At 40.6% G+C, this 19,975-nt stretch overlaps 1 protein-coding gene across 1 annotated transcript in view; it reads right to left on the minus strand.

The window, feature by feature from the left end:
* The window catches only part of LOC127617762 (CUB and sushi domain-containing protein 1-like), a 496,749-nt gene that overhangs the window by 50,222 nt on the left and 426,552 nt on the right, over positions 1-19,975 (minus strand). The window contains exons 50-53 of the mRNA XM_052089839.1: positions 17,811-17,996; positions 14,184-14,378; positions 1,683-1,856; positions 324-497 (exon numbers count right to left, since the gene is read on the minus strand). Of these exons, the coding sequence (XP_051945799.1) occupies positions 324-497; positions 1,683-1,856; positions 14,184-14,378; positions 17,811-17,996 (729 nt within the window). The remainder of the gene's footprint in view (positions 1-323; positions 498-1,682; positions 1,857-14,183; positions 14,379-17,810; positions 17,997-19,975) is intronic.

Consider the following 19,975-nt stretch of genomic DNA (forward strand, 5'->3'; position numbering starts at 1 on the left):
TCTGTGGAGAGTGAGGACCAGGAAAGCTGAGGGGTTAAGAATTTACACCTGTGCTAACACCGGTTTGTGTTTCCAGTGAGCTGTGGCAGAGATAAAAGGGGAGGAGATGGTGGCAGACGAAAGAGAGATGTGTTTTTTTGTTTTGTTTTTGCATGCTTTAGCCTGTTTTCAGTATTCAGTACTTTTTGCACATTCTGGAGCTTGACAGGAGCTTTCTATTTGTATGTTTCATGGATAAAAATACAAATAAAATGACGGTGAGTTTTGGTAAACTATTCCTATATTACTTAGAAAGTTTAAAAGTGATTTGTAAAGACACTTACGAACACACATTGGCACTTGCCCTGACCACCTGTGGTCTTGTTGGCATATTCGAACCGATGTCCCTATGAGTCGAAAGCCCAGGTTGCACTGATAAACAACCGTGTCCCTGTAACTTGATCCATCACCACTGATGTGGCCGTTAACAATCGGATCAGGGGAATCGCAATGGCCAGCTGACAGAAAGAAGCAAACAAAATGTTTACATTAATGACAATCAACACAAAGCCTCACGTAACCCCATTACTCAATAAGTAAAACTACTAGCAGTTTAACAGGGAGTGAACCATGAGTGCTATTTTCAGGGAGCACTCTTGCAGTCACTGCTTGACATTTTGATGAAATGCCCTCCGTGCTGTTTGGTCAAGCAGCAGGTGATGTGTATAAGGGTCAATGCTGATCATCACACACTGGCATATTTCACTTCACATTTGCTCAAGGACTTGAACGCTTTCTGTTACAATATTATCTACAATAAAGGAGACATTAATTTTAAATACTTTTATTTACAGCTGTGTTTTTATGTTATAGTTATCTCTGTGAAATAGTCGAGAAGTCTATACACATTTCTATAAAATTCTTTGGTATTTTCTGTACAACTGGTCATGAATGAACATTGTTTTTTTTGCTGATCTATTATTGATATCAACAATTTCAGATAAACCCACCCCTAAATACCAAAACAAATTGTGATCGATTACTTTTCATGCCATTTGGATTCTGCCCAGTGTTGTAGTAGTGTCTTAAGAGTTGGGCATCCTGTGAATTTATGAAGGACATGGTGAAAACACAATGCAACCAGTGAAGTCCGATTTCAGAACTAATGACTCTTTTGAGTCATTTCTGCTGAATCTACAGAGTGGAACAGTGTAGTCCGATTCTCGAACAAATTACTCTTTGGAGCCGGTTCTTTTGAGTCTACAGTGAGAACAAACGGCTTGACCGTTGTAGTCTGATTCCCTAATGAATGACTCTTATCAGATGATTCATTTTAGTGAATGAAAATGTTACTGAACTGCAAGTCATTCAAATTTAAATAAACAAATAAGTGTAAATAAGCTATGTGAGAATTGAATCTGAGTAATTGTGGTATTAACAATTAAAAAATCATGTTCAACTTCAATGATTAAGATTAGGTTTAGGGCTGTCATTGGTTGACTTATGGAAATCCCATTGTGCATAGTGCTGTACAATAAGTAGAACTGTAGGGATAATAAAATATCAAAGGAAAACCTGAGTGTTTCCAGTCAATTAATAGACCTATTATGCAAATCAAAATGTGCTATGTGCATTAGACATTGTTGGGTCCATAATAAACAATGTTCAGACACAGAAGGTACATGTTGAAAGAGGCTACTTACCCAGACATTTAGTCTCGACTCCACTCCAGAGGCCGTTGGCCTGACACTCCCTCACGTGTGAGCCCACTAATGTGTACCCTGTGTTACACATGAAGATAGCTGTGGCACTAAAGCTAGTCAGGGTGCCCATCTTCTTGCCATTAGGAGGAGATGGAAGTTCTCCACAGGAGATTACTGCAGGAAACAGACAATGCAGTATCTTTATTTCACAGGGTCAGACTATCTTAAAACAAAGTTTGCATGATTACAGCTGACACAATAGTCCACTTGTACTGACCTATAGCTACCAGGAAATGGGAGGTGAAGGGATCATGGCTAATGACACATTACCAGTAAATATACTACTACTTCTAATACTACCAGTAGAATTACTATACTATTGGTAGTAGTGGTAGTAGTAATTCAATAAGGTATTTTCAACTTTAGGGTTAGGTTTACAGGTAGTGTACTTAAAATGCTACTAAAGTATGATATAGTTAACACTATGCAATATGTTTCTATTTGTTAACAGTAGTGCATGCATTATGTTGATGTAACCCACCCAATTAATTGAGGCTGTGTTCCTATGTATTTCCATGTATTTTTTTTGTTTGTTTTGATAATATATATATATATATATATATATATATATATATATATATATATATATATATATATATATATAAATTTTCTTGCCTAATGCATGAAGTGTTCAGACATATGTATTATTATTGTTTTTTTTTTGCTGAGGGACGAAAATAATAATTGCGTCGATGGGTGCTGACGTCACATGCGCGCCAGCTCATTGAAGAGCGTGACGTGAACCACATGTGTGGCTATCGTTAATCTAATCCATCATCGTCAATATTTTTCTAAATAAATGTCTGAACTGTTTTATTGCATTAGGTAAGTCACAATTGTTTCATATTTTCATAAATAATGTCCAAGTTTGTGTTGGTTCATATAAGAAAATGTGGATGGTTAATGCTGTTCGTAATTGAGTATAAAGTGTGCAATAGAACACATGTAAAGCGTTTATGCTGTAAAAGTATACTTGTTAAAACCTGTTTGCACATTTATGTAAGGGGAATAATGTTGTAAGTTTAAACATTATGAATGTTAAATGCATTTCGTGATGGATGCTGACGTCACATGCGCGCCAGCTCATTGAAGAGAGTGACGTGAACCACATGTGTGGCTATCGTTAATCTAATCCATCGTCGTCAATATTTTTGTAAATAAATGTCTGAACTGTTTTATTGCATTAGTTTGGAGAGTGTTTCAACGCTCGGTGATCGTGTTGGATTCGTGTTGGATCGCGCAATGAGAGAGAACAGCGCTGGATTCCACTGTGGAGGAATTGCGTCATCTGGGGACTCTGTCTTCACGAGAAGAAAAACAAAGATTCGTTATCGTTCATCGTTCATTCCTGCAAACTGTAGTAGGCATACACTTCCACACGAACTGAACTGAGTCACATTCACACGAACTGAACTGAGTCGATTACAGCCACACAAACTGAACTGAGTCAATTGCATTGCACTTAGACTTCAGTGTACATATACAGGTTGATTCTTTTGTTTATTTTATTATTTTCTTTATTGTCATTGATGAATTATATATTTTGTTTTCAAGTGGGGATTTGTAAAGACTCTGATAGTCTCATGTGATGTGTGCAAAGTGATATGTAAATGTTGAATTGAAGGGAAAGAGAAATTTCAGTGAATACAGTTACTGTTCAGTGAACCGATTGTTTCATTCATTAATTCATCTTATTTAATTTATTAGTTTAATTATTATCTAGTTGGGACTGTAGACAACCGTTTAAACAAGTGCAGACACACATTTAAGGAAAAAAACAATTATTTTGTTAACGCAAGGTGTGAGACCCCGAACCCGGGACTCCAGATACTATTATAAGTTCTGAATATATGTATTTGGTGAGCTCAGACCCAAGAAGATATTTTTCCTCCTTTTCTTTTTTTTTTTTTTTTTCGGTGTTAAATCCTACTAATGGGTTACATCCAAGAATAGAGAGAGAAAAATTTGGCGCCCAACGTGGGGCTGCGCTAGTTTGACAAAATCGGGTTTTAGTCCTAACTGTTCTCGAATACTATTATTTTATTGTATTTTTTTATTATTATTTTCTTTCCTCTCACAATGGACTTGTGCAAGCAGCATAATTTTGATGCTGAAAGATCTGTAATACTTACAAAAGTAGATCCAAATACTACTCTTATGGAAGTGAGGAGATGTTTCGATCATCTTGATGAGGTGAAGAGAATTGAGTGGTTAGGTGACAGATCGTCAGGAGAGCTTCTTTGTGAATTTCAGGAGGTTGCTACCCCTTTAATAGCTGAAGAAGAATATTTGAATGCAGATGGCCAAAAAGCATGGGGTGTTGTGCCACTAGAGAGTAGACAGATCGAAGATATGCGATCTCACTCTAGCTACCCAACACCAATACAGAGTGAATATTCAGGTCAAACCCTGGATGATATGGCTGATCAGCTGTTGGTGCAAATAGAGAGTATGGCACAACTTCACTGTGTAAATGTAAATGATCTAAGCCAGCAGGTTGCGACTAAGCTTGCACACAAAGCTGATTGTGTTGATAGGGGCGCTTCCACTTCGACCCCTGCTCCAAGAAAGTTTTGTAATGTAATGCCAGCAGCAACGCCAACTGTAGTCGCCAATTCGGCATCAAAAGTGTCTTTTGCGACTCGAGATGATTCACCTCCTGTGGAGAGGAACGCAACGCATGAAACTCCTATCACTTTCACTATACCACAGGAAGTACAGCGTGTAGTGGTAGAACATGTGGTGAAACATGACTCAGATTACCAGGGACATGTTCCCTCACTCCCCAAGTTAAGAATGTTTTCCGGGCATTGCCCCAAGCCTAGTGGGGAAGTTGATTTCACCACTTGGAAATTGTACGCTAGGCAGTTACTTTCAGACACTTCTCTGGTGGAGAGGCATAAGAGACGACACATTTTGGATAGTCTCCTTCCCCCTGCTCTTAATGTTGCCCTAGGAGTAGGTACAAATGCGCCACCAGAAACGTACGCTCGGGAGCTAGATAAAGCTTATGGTAGTGTCACTGGGGGAGATGAGCTGTACATTCAGTTTATAGAGACGCACCAAAACCGGGGTGAGAAGCCCTCTGATTATTTGAGGCGACTCCATTCCTTGATGCAGGAGGTGGTTGAAAAGAGGGGAGTGGTTGGCAAACATTCTGACACTTTGCTTCTCAAGCAGTTCATCAGAGGGTGCTGGGATGAAGTCCTGATAACACAGCTGCGTCTTAAAGATTTTCTATCAGATTCTTTACAGCCTGACTTGAGCTATTCTAGCTTGCTTTTCAAACTGAGGTCTTTCGAGCATGAGAAGCAGCTTAAAGAGAAACGTATGAATCTCCATTTACGCATGCCTCCTGTAAGAGCGCAGAGCCAAGTGCATATTACTGCCGATCAGGGATTTACAGCGAACCCTGAGGAAGCACAAGCCAATCTTGCCTTGACAGGACGCATTAAAGAGCTTGAAGCTGAGGTGGCTAAAGCAAAGGCACAGAAGCCAGCTTCAGTGAAGAAACTGCCATATGATCCACACCAATCAAATGTGCCTAACAAGAAAATGGGCAAAGAAGGGAAGCCATCACGCCCTGTGCCTCAAACTCAAGCTAAGTCACTGCCCATGAGTGGGTTTTGTTATCGCTGTGGTGAGGATTCTCATTATTTGCAACAGTGCACTAATCCAGTGAATGCAGCCTTGGTGCAGAAAAAGTTGGTGCAGAGACATGAGCAAAGGAGTTTTTCAAACAAAGTGACAACACCCACTGCTCATTTAAACATGGAGTAGCCTCTGTTGTGGAACGAACAGAGGCTGGAGTTGTAAAAGGTTCCATAGAAAAGATAAACCAGGTTCCTAGGGGCTTAGTTGGAGAACCTTGGGAAAGTAAGGCTTGGGTGGATGGAATTGAATGTTGTTGTCTAATCGACACTGGGTCCCAGGTGACTTGTGTAGCTGAATCTTTCTACAAGCAGTATTTACAGCATAGGGGTATTACCCCCATGGTAGAACTACTCCGGGTTGAGGGGGCTGCAGGGCAATTAGTCCCTTATCTAGGATACATTGAAATCGATGTGCAGTTTCCCAAGTCTGCTTGTGGGACAGATGCAGTGGTTGCCGTACTAGCGCTGGTCTGTCCAGATCAAACCTACAGTGCTCGTTTGCCCTTGTTAGTGGGTACAAATGTTCTCCGTCATCTTGTACAATATTGTAATATGCTGCAGGGGAAGGAATACCTACTGCAAATTCCCATAAGCATTAACTGGATGGCTGCATATCGTAATTGTGACGCTATTTCGACACCTTGTAAAGGGGCACAGTGCCTCACCCCAGTTAGACTGTCGGGCAAGAAATCTGTAACGATCAGTAAAGGGGAAAAGTGTGAGGTGACCGTGGTGTATCGAGCTAAAGATTGTGGCCAGAGTAAAATGATGATCATTGATGAACCACTGATGCATCACATTCCAGGTGGCTTAGTCGTGGAATGCAAGTTGATACAAGTTGAGGCTAGAGCTCGAAATAAAGTCAAAGTAGTCCTTCGAAATGTTTCAGACCACAGTGTAACCTTGCAGCCAAAGGGAGTGCTTGCTGAGTGTTCAGTGGTGGACTGGATTAAGTCTGTGCCTATCTGTGATAATGTTAGTACTTCTCAAACTACCACTTCCCTGATAGCAAGTCTTATGGTAAAGGCAGACAACCCTGTGATTCTAGATTTTGATGGTTCCCCCATTTCTGAGGAGCTCAAAGCTCGCATAGTTGGAAGGATAAACTGTGAGGCATCAAGTGCATTTGCCAAGCACGATCTAGATGTGGGACGAGTGTCAGGCGTGGCACATAGAATAGAGCTAATTGAGCATGTTCCTTTCAAAGAGCGTACTCGTCGTGTCTCTCCAGCTGATTTTGAGGACTTGAGGAAACACTTATTAGATTTGCTTGCTAGTGAGATTATAGAAGAATCTAATAGTCCTTATGCTTCACCAGTAGTACTGGTGAGGAAGAAAAATGGTGACTTGAGAATGGTGGTTGATTACCGCAAGCTAAATAAGTTGACGAAGGGAGATGCGTATACTCTTCCCAGGATCGAGGAAACTTTTACATTGCTGTCAGGTTCGAAGTGGTTCACGGTCCTAGATTTAAAAAGTGGATATTACCAGTTGGAGGTGGAAGAGAATGATCGTCCCAAAACTGCATTCACTACGCCGTTTGGAAACTGGCAATTTCGGCGTTTACCACAAGGGCTGACGAATTCTCCAGCAACTTTTCAGAGAACCATGGAGAAAGTCATGGCTGGTTTGAATTTGCAGGAAGTTATAGCTTTTCTTGATGACTTGATTATTTTCTCTGACACACTTGAAGAACATGAGGCTAGACTCATGAAGGTTCTCCAACGTATCTCCGCCTTTGGGCTGAAGTTAGCACCTTCCAAGTGCAAGTTCTTTCAAACTTCTGTTAAATATTTAGGGCATGTTATTTCCGCTCAAGGTATACACCCTGACCCAGACAAGATCTCTGCTCTAACAGAATGGCCCCTCCCAAAGACTGTCAGAGATCTGAGGTCATTCCTAGGCTTCGCTGGGTATTACCGGCGATTTGTTGAAAGCTACTCCCAGATAGTTAAGCCTCTGAATGTGCTATTGCAGGGTGAATTTTCTACTAGAGGACGGTCAACATCATCTTACCATGTTAGGAGTAAAGCACAATCCCTAGCTGTCAAATGGGATAATGAGTGTCAAGTTGCTTTTGACACTATCATTCAAAAGCTTACAACTGCGCCTGTTCTAGGTTTTGCGGACTGGAAGTTACCATACATTCTACACACTGACGCCAGCGTCACTGGCATAGGCGCTGCTTTATATCAAGTTCAAGATGGGAAGACAAGAGTGATCGCCTATGCCAGTCGCGGTCTTTCTAAGAGTGAGAAAAACTACCCAGTGCACAAGTTAGAGTACTTAGCACTCAAATGGGCTGTGTGTGAAAAATTTCACGATTTCTTGTATGGCACGAAGTTTACCGTGTTAACAGACAACAATCCATTAGTGTATGTGCTCACTACAGCTAAATTGGATGCGGCTGGCCATAGGTGGCTCGCGGCTCTGTCTATGTATGATTTTGATATTAAGTACAGAGCAGGCAAAACTAATGTCAACGCGGACGGGCTGTCACGTCGTCCTCAAAAACCACTTATGGATGATGAGGAGGCCATACAGATCGATGAACGAGTAGCAAACTTGATAAGCAGAGCAGAATGTGCAGCAACTGAGTTTGAAAACATTGAGCAGCAAGCAATCAAAACTGTGTGTTTGCGACATTTAGTGTATTGCGAGACGCATGTCGTACAGCCGTGTGAGGAGGGAGACCTGCTGGAAGGCAGAGTCATCCCAAATCCTGCTGTCGAGATGTTTCTTTGCAATGATGATGTGGTTCCTGATGATTTGATAGAACCTGAGCACTGGCCTGGACAAACTGCTTTACCCAGTATGACTCCCACAGATTGGTACAAGTTACAGAGAGAGGATATAGCCATCAGAAGGGTAATTGACCTTGTGAAGTCTGGAGAAACTCTAACTCATGCAGATAGACTCAAATAATCTAAAGAAGTGAGTCTAATGCTGAGGGAAAGGCCCAGACTAAGCTTAGTAGATGGCGTACTGTATCGTACGGTATCTGATCAGTATAGGCAACAATACAGGCAGCTGGTGGTTCCCCCGAGTTTCAGAGATAGAGCTCTTGAAGGAGTTCATGACGAAACGGGGCACATGGGGTATGAAAGGACTCTGGAGCTCGCAAGAGGCAGATTTTATTGGCCTAAAATGGCAGAACATGTGGAGAGAAAGTGCAGGACTTGTGAGAGGTGCGTCAAGAGAAAGGCTCGTGCACAAAGAGCTGCAGAACTAGTGAACATCAAAGCTTATTCTCCCTTGGAATTAGTCTGTATTGACTATCTTTCATTAGAGCCGGATTCAAATGACACCCGCAACATATTAGTCATTACTGATTTTTTTACTAAGTTTTCTTGGGCATTTCCCACTAAAGACCAAACAGCCAAAACTGTGGCTTCAGTGTTGTGGGAAAATCTGATTTGCAGTTTTGGTTTTCCTAAGCGAATACATAGTGATCAGGGGGCGAATTTTGAGTCTGAGCTTGTGAAGGAGTTGTGCACACTAGCTGGAGTTAAGTCCCGCACTACACCTTATCACCCGCGGGGAAACCCAGTAGAAAGATTTAACCGAACCCTACTGGATTTACTGGGAACCCTGAGTGATAAAAAGAAGGAACATTGGAGAAAATATGTCCGTCCTGTAGTGCATGCGTACAATTGCACTAGGAATGACTCGACTGGTGAGACTCCTTTCTTACTTATGTTCGGACGCCAACCTCGTCTCCCAATCAACCTTTGCTTCGGGATTAACCCAAAGGGGCATAATTCCAAAACTCATACTCATTATGTCAGTGAGCTGAAACGAAGGCTGGGGTACGCTTATCAATTGGCCATTCAAAACACGGAAAAGAGACAATTGATGAATAAAGCTAGATGGGATAAGAAAGTGACGGCTGCTACAGTAGAAGTTGGCGATCGTGTTCTTGTAAGAAATGTTAACATCCGGAGAAAGCACAAGATTGCAGATCGTTGGGAATCCACCATCTACGTAGTGGTAAAGCAGCCTAATGCAGAGATCCCTGTGTATGTTATTCAGCCTGAGAATTGCGAAGGCCCTGAACGTGTCCTGCATAGAGATCTTTTACTCCCATGTGGGTTTCTTCCAACTAGTCCTGATGAAATTGATGAGGCTCCGGCTGTTGAAGGAGCAGATACACGCAGGAGGCGTAAACGTGAGTTGGAAGGGGACCTGGAGGCTGAATGTTGTGATGAGAATGTGGAAACTGAAGGTCCCAACGTGTCTCTGAATCCTTATGCCCCAGAATTTCAGTTGGGGACAGCCTTGCGAGAAGTCTCTGATTCTTTTGTGTTTCCAGTTCGTTGAATGAGCATGAAGTCGATATGCACCAAGGTGATTGGCGAGGCACTGAATCTGTTGAGGACAATGTGAAAGAGAGCCGGGAGGCTGTAATTCAACAGGATGTCTCACCCTTAGTGGATGATGTTAATGAGGTGTCCGTACATCCCGAGTTGAGTGCTGAAGGGAAACTTGATTCTCATATTGAGTTAAGGAGGTCCCAAAGAGAGAAGAGACCCCCAAGTAAATTGAAAGATTTTGTTTGGAAAGCACAATGTGGGATGCAGAGTGCACGCGTAGAACCCAAACCAAATTATTTTAGTCAAGTACTTGAAATGATGCAACAACAAATGAGAGTGCAACAAACTTAAAGTGAATTGTTATTTAGCCTTGTGGGTCATGTACCAAATTAAGTATCTGATGAGGACATCAGAGTTTCAGCAGGGGAGGATGTAACCCACCCAATTAATTGAGGCTGTGTTCCTATGTATTTCCATGTATTTTTTTTGTTTGTTTTGATAATATATATACATTTTCTTGCCTAATGCATGAAGTGTTCAGACATATGTATTATTATTTTATTTATTATTTTGTTTTTTTTTGCTGAGGGACGAAAATAATAATTGCGTCGATGGGTGCTGACGTCACATGCGCGCCAGCTCATTGAAGAGAGTGACGTGAACCACATGTGTGGCTATCGTTAATCTAATCCATCGTCGTCAATATTTTTGTAAATAAATGTCTGAACTGTTTTATTGCATTAGTTTGGAGAGTGTTTCAACGCTCGGTGATCGTGTTGGATTCGTGTTGGATCGCGCAGTGAGGGAGAACAGCGCTGGATTCCACTGTGGAGGAATTGCGTCATCTGGGGACTCTGTCTTCACGAGAAGAAAAACAAAGATTCGTTATCGTTCATCATTCATTCCTGCAAACTGTAGTAGGCATACACTTCCACACGAACTGAACTGAGTCACATTCACACGAACTGAACTGAGTCGATTACAGCCACACAAACTGAACTGAGTCAATTGCATTGCACTTAGACTTCAGTGTACATATACAGGTTGATTCTTTTGTTTATTTTATTATTTTCTTTATTGTCATTGATGAATTATATATTTTGTTTTCAAGTGGGGATTTGTAAAGACTCTGATAGTCTCATGTGATGTGTGCAAAGTGATATGTAAATGTTGAATTGAAGGGAAAGAGAAATTTCAGTGAATACAGTTACTGTTCAGTGAACCGATTGTTTCATTCATTAATTCATCTTATTTAATTTATTAGTTTAATTATTATCTAGTTGGGACTGTAGACAACCGTTTAAACAAGTGCAGACACACATTTAAGGAAAAAAAAATATTATTTTGTTAACGCAAGGTGTGAGACCCCGAACCCGGGACTCCAGATACTATTATAAGTTCTGAATATATGTATTTGGTGAGCTCAGACCCAAGAAGATATTTTTCCTCCTTTTCTTTTTTTTTTTTTTTCGGTGTTAAATCCTACTAATGGGTTACATTATCATGACCTAACAAAGAATATATATATCTATATTTTCATTGATGGTTCATGTTAACTAATGTAGCCATCTAATGTTAACAAATACAACCTTGTTGTAAAGTGTTAGCTCTATTCCTGTAGTTGTCAAATAACGTGGGCATTAACGTTAACTGATTTTTGTATGCATTAGGGAAAGTGAATACAGCAATACGTGCATCTTATCACTTGGCTGTTGTGCATGACACCGCGGAGACCGTTGAGGCTCATGCTACTCTCCGCGATCCACGCACAACTTACCACATTGCCCATTGAGAGCGAGAACCACTAATTGCAACCACGAGGAGGTTACCCCATGTGACTCTACCCTCACTAGCAACCGGGCCAATTTGGTAGCTTAGGAAACCTGGCTGGAGTCACTCAGCACACCCTGGATTCAAACTTACGACTCCAGGGGTGGTAGTCAGCGTCAACACTCGCTGAGCTACCCAGGCCCCTATTTTTCACCATTGTTAATCAAATTTTACATTCAGTTATGTGGCATGACAATTCATTTTTAAAAGTATAGATATTCCATGTTGTTCAGTTAATAAAAAGGTCATAAAAAATGCATGAATGATTTAAATAATAATGTATTTTTTGTATTGTATAAAATTAGTTTTAGAAAGTACAGCATATTGCAATGCAAGACACTGCTGTCAACAGCCCTTAAGAAAAATATAAATACGTGCAATAATAAATGAATGTGTCTCTTCAATTTCTGTTTGCAAAATACAACATACAACGTAATCTTAAACAAAATATATAGACCATTTCAAAGACTATTTGTTGGATTTAGGAAGTGACGTCTTTGTCCCTCGAACATTTCCTGCTAGTTGTTAAACACATTCAAAACAACAGCGGGAGGTTCATTCATAGAGACTTTAAAACAATTAGCATGACTAACGTTAACAAGATTGCCATCAAATATCATTATTAAAATGTGAACCATGTTGGTCGATGGCTGGATGCTCTCTGGATGCCTGGAACTAACAGAAATGAAAGTGCTTAGATTGCTGAAAAGCAACCACAATTGAACCGCAGCAGTGAAGTGAATATTTACAATTTAAGCTCCAGCTGTTTGCATCGGTTCCTTTCATTAACAACCAACAAACATATCAAGTTACACCGCAGAGACGCATGTTTCTGCATCATTTCTGCACTACTGGTGCATAAACACATTAAATATTAAGCTGCCTCTGATTGCAATATTTACATTTGCTCTCTGACCTCAAATTAGCGAAAAGCATTTTTCAACAAAGACTTCATCACTGAGATGTTGTTTACACAGCCCGTCCCTGCGGTTGAAACTAGCCTCGATCAGAACTGACTCAGCAGTGGATGGCGTCTTGCGCATACATGCCAAATCCAGAGGATTACACTTGGATCAGTGGAGAAATAAACGGGATGTGGTATAAAGAGTGGCCAGATTTCAGACATATTAGCTGCCCTAATGAATTTGTTTCATAAGCTCACAATGAAGGCTGTTTGGTAATTAACACCGTGATCTTTGCATCAAATCCCAGAGCGTAATTCACAATTCCCATCAAGTGTGCATTTTTTATGTGGGGTCTCGTTAATGGAATAGACCACTCTGTTATTTACTCACCCTCATGTTATTCCAAACCTGTATAATTGTCTCTCATCTGTGAAACACAGAAGGAGATGTTTGGCAGAATGTCCGAGCTGCTCTTTTCCATACAGCAAAAATTGATGGTGAATAATACTGCCAAGCTCCAAAAGGACGAAAAGGGGCAATACTGAATAAGTATCATAAAAATTGTCCACATGACTCGTGTGCTATATTTCAAAATTTCCGAAACCATATGATGAACTGAGTGAAATTTAAATCATTATTCGCTAAAAATTGATAGAGCTCTCAAACGTCATTTACTGTCACATAAAAGAAATACATAAAAATAATCCAACCGATGTTCCAAGAGTACCGATTTTTAGTAAAATAGCACTGGTTATTTGTAACACTCCGCTTGTCTGTGTTTGCTGCTTTAACAAAAAGATTAATCGTTTATGTTTATATCATTTACTTGATTTACTCAGTGTTCATTTCTGCCGATTACATATTTACTCCAGTAGGTGGCGACAAATGAGCATCACTTAAAATATGAGTGAGACATTAAATAATTGAATCAAATGATTAGTTAATAAAAAAACAAAACAATTCGAGTCATTCACGATGAAAACAAATCGAAGTGAAAATAAACACCAGAGCTTGTTTGTTTGTTAAAAACAGAGAGTGTGCAAGTAGAGCAGAGAGCGAGTTATGCTTGATGAATTGGCTTCTTTTGGAACTTTTTCAATGGCGGAGAAAAAAATGCATGAGCTAAGTAGCCAATTTAGAATTTTTTTTGTCTCTAATGTAAGTTATTCAATATGATTTACTTGTGTGTTGAAGTGTCATTTAAAAGCAATAACCCACTGGATACTGCGCTGTTGATCAGTGATTATCTGTGGCCGAATCATAGCAGCACTTAGATTCAGACCAACATCACTCTTGTTTGATATCGCTTAAGTATGCAGTATCAGTGATGTCAAACTTGCCTTTACACGTGTCGAACACAAGTGCAAATTAAGATTTTCTGGTACATTATGCGGATACATAGTCTTTTCCTCATATAAAGCTATCATATGGCTTCATAAGACTTGGAATATAGTGCCCAAGAGCCATATGGACTATCTTTATCATATGTGTATGGTCCTTGTATGTCCTTTTTGGAGCTTGGCAGTATAAATAAGCCTCCACTTGTTTTGAAATCCAAAGCACTGAATTTTTGTGTAACTTCATTGCGTTTTTCAAGGGAAAAAATGTAATAGTACAGGGTCGAAAAGACATGAGGGTACATGATGACAGCTATTTTGATTTCTGGATTAACTATTCATTTAATGCAACTTCTTTATTTTGTAAATGTGTGTGTATACATGTGTATGTGTGGTTTCTTACTCTTGCAGGTGGACTTATCCTCTAGCCCCTCCCAGGTTGCATTAGCTAAGCACTTGATGGTCCTCCTGCCCCCAAGATAGTAGCCGGCAGAACAGCTCAGCATTATTCGTGCACCAAACTCATTGAGCGAGCCCGAGATGAGACGCCACACCATGTGCTCAGAGAGCATGCTCTCAATGTGTGGACACTGCACCGCTGCAGGACAGAATGCAAATAATACATTAATGGCACTCCTTAACAATGCAGCTCCTGAGACTAGAACAACTAGAGCTTACAGGAATCCTAGGATACATGTATATCTCAACCTCAATCTGTCATTTTCTTCTATGTAAAAAAATCTCCTATCACAGTTTAAATATGAAGAGCCATTTGTTGTTTGATTCCCCTAAAAAACAAAACAAAACTAAAATTACCAACACATTTGTTCTGTGGTGCTATCAAAACGTTGCTCATTGCACTGCAAACATTGTATTATTTGAGCATTCTAACCAGTGCAACATACAGCACCGGGGCGTAACTAGAGGGAGGGCATTGTAATTCTGTTTGTTGATACTAGTGGTGTTTAAATTAAACATTTCACTTTTAAGATCCATTATGACAGGCTTTAATACAGGTGAAGTTGGTGATTCTCAAAACCTGTCAACACAATGACATTTTTATGTTGCTCATTTGAGAAATACATAATGACCATCTTTTTTTTGCGGCCGGGAGGGGGATAAATACGAGCCGGAGGCACCAGTTTGAGAGAGAGAGAGAGAGAGAGAGAGAGAGAGAGAGAGAGACACATGCTGTGAGTGTGTCTCCTCCATCGCCTGATTCAGGCCGGGGAAACTCCGATGTGACGTACTCCCCTCCCTTACTGGAAGGGGTTGTTGCCCTTCCGGCCATCTGTCTGCTGGCAGGTCTTCCCAACCTCTCTGGAGGCCTGGGAGAGATGAGGGGAGGGAGAGGGGTGAAGGAAAGAGCAAGGGGAGAAACGGAGAGAGAGAGAGAGGGAAAAACTTGCTCGCCGGTCCCAGGACACGCTGTCGCCAGGTCCTCAGCTACACCTCCGCCCTCTGGTATATGACAGCCGCTCCTTCCCTGGTGGACGGCAGCAAGTCCTCCGACCGCTGGGAGACGATAAGAGCTCCTCCCCTTCCTGGTGGATGTCAGTGTTTCCTGTGAATCCTGGCAGAGGGCCGCGGCTCCTCCGTTCCCTGGCGAATGGCAGTGGCAAGGATTCCATGACAGCGCCTCCCTGCTCCTTCCCAGGTTTCGGTACCAAAGTAACAGGTTCACAGGACGGGCAAGGAGGAGACGGGAACCAGCAGAACAGTCAACATAATTTTAATGACATAACTGAACTTAAACCAACATAACACACACTCAGTGGTTGCGTGTCTCTCTGTCTCTCTCTCTCAAACTGGTGCCTCCTGCTCGTCTTTATCCCCATCCCGGCTGATTAGGACAATTCAGTGTCGGGCATGTGTCCTTGAATTGTTTGGCCAAACAGGTAGTCCCAACCAAAACTCTTTTTGGACCGTTTAAAAAAGATATATAGCTACGTTTTGTAAGTGCCACAGAGTTTACACTCTTCATAAGTCAACCTACGAATGGCTTGGGTTCTTTCAAATTTGTTTGCTGGATCATACTCAATATTTAAAGTGTAATTGATATGGTTTTGTTTTGAATATGTGATTAAATAAATGTGGTTGCAAACTGAAGTGGAAACACAAGGTTTTCAAAGCAAAAATATTGTAGGCAGCATTGAACAGATGGTTCTTTGATGAACAACATAGCATAGCTCAGATTCAAAACAACTGTAATTTGCTGTGGGTATTTCAAACTTTCAGGAAAAGCTAGGTCAGGTATATTGAACAGGATCTTTAGCATCCTCCCCCTGCCTTTATCGCACATTATGTTCTCCCTCCATGTTCTACATGACAAAGGATGGATGTCGTTCAGCCTGTGCTTTTTAAGTTATTATAAACAGCTTGATACAGCTTGAGCCATGCCGAATAGAGCTTTTCACAGACATTGTGAATATGTTATACTATTATCTCAAACCTTCAGAATCAAAGAACACCTTGAAATGTTATGTAACGGGCCAGAAGCCTATTCTTGACACTTTCTGGCTGATCACGAGGAAAATCATAACATTAAATTACAAAGGAAAGTTTTTCAAGTCAAACTCTGATGTTGGCTTAACAAAGCCTTGACTGAAATTTGAAATGTCTTTAAGTTAGTCAGACACACAGATAGGTAGATGACAGACAGACAGGCATACAGACAGACAGATAGATAAAGTGAGACAGACAGATAAGAAAGTGAAACAGACAGACAGATAGATAGATAAGAAAGTGAGACAGACAGATAGCTAGATAAGAGAGTGAGACAGACAGACAGACAGAGCGATAGATAGATAGATAAGAAAGTGAAACAGACAGACAGACAGACAGAGAGATAAGAAAGTGAGACAGATAGACAGACAGATAGATACATAGATAAGAAAGTGAAACAGACAGACAGACAGAGAGATAGATAGATAAGAAAGTGAGACAGACAGACAGACAGATAGATAAGAAAGTGAGACAGACAGACAGACAAAGAGATACATACATAGATAGATAGATAAGAAAGTGAAACAGACAGACAGATAGATAGACAGACAGACAAACAGACAGATAAATAAGAAAGTGAGACAGACAGACAGAGAGATAGATAAGAAAGTGAAACAGACAGACAGAGAGAGAGATAGATAGATAGATAAATAGATAGATAGATAGATAAGAAAGTGAGACAGACAGACAGACAGATAGATAGATAAGAAATTGAGACAGACAGACAGACAGAGCGATAGATAGATAGATAGATAGATAAATAGATAGATAGATAAGAAATTGAGACAGACAGACAGACAGAGCGATAGATAGATAGATAGATAAATAGATAGATAGATAAGAAAGTGAAACAGACAGACAGACAAGGAGATAGATAGATAGATAGATAGATAGATAGATAGATAGATAGATAGATAGATAGATAGATAGATAAGAAAGTGAGACAGACAGACAGACAGATAGATAAGAAAGTTAGACAGACAGACAGACAAAGAGATAGATAGATAGATAAGAAAGTGAGACAGACAGACAGACAGATAGATAGATAGATAGATAGATAGATAGATAGATAGATAGATAGATAGATAGATAGATAGATAGATAGATGAACACCTTAACACAGTGTTATGTAGAAGCCTCATCCTTTATGCTTGCAGTTGATGAGGAGGAATATCATAACATTAAATCAAATTATCTACAGCAGCATGGAGCTAAATTAGCATCTCTCTCGCTCTGACCTTTGATGGCATAATACACTGTTATTTGGCTGTGGGCACATTGATGGGCTTTGTGGGCTAATGGTAATTCAGGTCAGAAGGGGGACATGCCACATCATACCATTTGTCTTGTTTGAGTTGCCAAACCACAAAAAATCAAGTCATTATTGCTAATTTCGGCAATTACCTGCCCTACATTACTCTCAGAGGGTGAACCGGCTGAGAATAGGGTCTGAATGTAGCAGTTCAATGAGGCGGGAGATTTTAACATGCTGTTGGCATGGAAACAGAGGGTTTGATTTGCTCACGTAAACAGCGGGGAAGGTGAGCGGCGTTGCTCCAGGTGCCATCCTCCAGGCAGACGGCCATGAGCAGGCTACCCGTGTCAGGCCGGTAGCCCTCCTCGCACTCGTATGGGACCGTACTGCCCACTGTGTACTGGAAGCCATGGAACGAGCCGTTAGCAGGAGAATCAGGAACGCCGCAAGATACAGCTGCCAATCAAACAAACAACAGTCAGTGGAGGAAATGTGGGCACATGGTAAACTGTGTATTAACAGTGAGTGATTTATGTTAGAATACATGTTAGAGGAGCGCATTAAACTGAAACCTGAACACTTAAGAACCCTTTAAAGTGCTGTATGACCTACAGTGTATATATATACACTGACCTAATTGTAAACTGGACTCGAAACTCAACAGTTTGTCAGGTCCTGTCAGTCTCGAGTCGGTATCAGACCTAAATTGCATGCAATCATTCATATATGAAACTGACTCTTTCGAACAATAAAAAGTAGGTGGATTCTTTAAAACAAATTTAAGCACACAAAAGCAACCAGATGTTTGTTTTATTCAGTGAAAAGCAATGGGACCAATTAGAGCTCTTCCTTGTTAAGAAGATCATTACCTTGATCAGGCCTTGAGCCCTATTCTAACTCTGTTTGCCCCATTGGCGGACAGCATGGATTGCTCCTACCACTTAGAGAAATTATTGCCATTAATTAGCACCCATTCTAGATAGCCTTCGTCCCAAGTGGGGCCCAGTCAAGGCTATTCTGAGCGCCTTGGAACGGTAAAACTATATTAGTGCTATGACCTCCATGGTGTCATTTACCTTTGCCGGATTAAGACTGCTAAGATTCCTTGAGTCAAATGTTTGTGCGCTGTTGAATGTGTGGGAACTTTGGCTGACATCTCTGTGAAACGTCCTTGGGCAACTTTTGGGCGACAGTCAGAAGTGGAAGTAGAAGTATTAGAAGTATTTAATAGGTTAAAAAGTACCATATGCAAGCTCTGGCTATAATCTAAACTGTGTCACAGTGGGTAGTGCACAAGCTTATGACATATACGAGCCGTATGGTCTCCTGTATAATAAACCTGTATAATGTGTTTTGGGCACAACATTTAATAATGTGTATAAAAAATCTTTGATGCTTGCCCAGTCTCAAAGCCCACGGCACATGCCTGATATACACTGGTGGCCAAAACATTGGAATAATGTACAGATTTCACTCTTATGAAAAGAAAATGGTACTTTTATTCACCAAAGTGGCATTCAACTGATCACAATGTATAGTCAGGACATTAATAATGTGAAAAATTACTATTACAATTTCAAATTTTACACTATCTCAAAGAGTTCTCTTCAAAAAATCCTCCACGTGCAGCAATGACAGCTTTGCAGATCTTTGACATTCTAGCTGTCAGTTTGTCCAGATACTCAGGTGACATTTCACCCCACACTTCCTGTAGCACTTGCCATAGATGTGACTGTCTTGTTGGGCACTTCTCACGCACCTTACAGTCTAGCTGATCCCACAAAAGCTCAATGGGGTTAAGATCCATAACACTCTTTTCCAATTATCTGTTGTCCAGTGTCTGTTTCTTTGCCCACTCTAACCTTTTCTTTTTGTTTTTCTGTTTCAAAAGTGGCTATTTCTTTGCAATTCTTCCCATAAGTCCTGCACCCCTGAGTCTTCTCTTTACTGTTGTACATGAAACTGGTGTTGAGCGGGTAGAATTCAATGAAGCTGTCAGCTGAGGACATGTGAGACGTGTATTTCTCAAACTAGACACAGTGATGTACTTTTATGTATCTAATTCTGATGTACTTATCCTCTTGTTTAGTTGTACATCTGGACTTCCACATCTCTTTCTGTCCTTGTTAGAGCCAGTTGTCCTTTTTCTTTGTAGACTGTAGTGTACACCATTGTAGGAAATCTGCATTATATCGCCTTCATTCCTCAAAACAATGATTGACTAACGAGTGTCTAGAGAAAGCTGTTTTTGTTTAGATTTTTGCCATTTTTGATCTAATATTGACCTCAAGACATGCCAGTGTATTGTATACTGTGGCAACTCAATAACAAACACAAAGAAGATGTTAAGCTTCATTTAAAGAAGCAAATAGCTTTCATCTGTGTTTGATATAATGGCAAGTGATTTTGTAGTACCAAATTAGTAATTTAGCATG

This window comes from Xyrauchen texanus, chromosome 24 (genome assembly GCF_025860055.1).
Source record: "Xyrauchen texanus isolate HMW12.3.18 chromosome 24, RBS_HiC_50CHRs, whole genome shotgun sequence".
NCBI lineage: Eukaryota > Metazoa > Chordata > Actinopteri > Cypriniformes > Catostomidae > Xyrauchen > Xyrauchen texanus.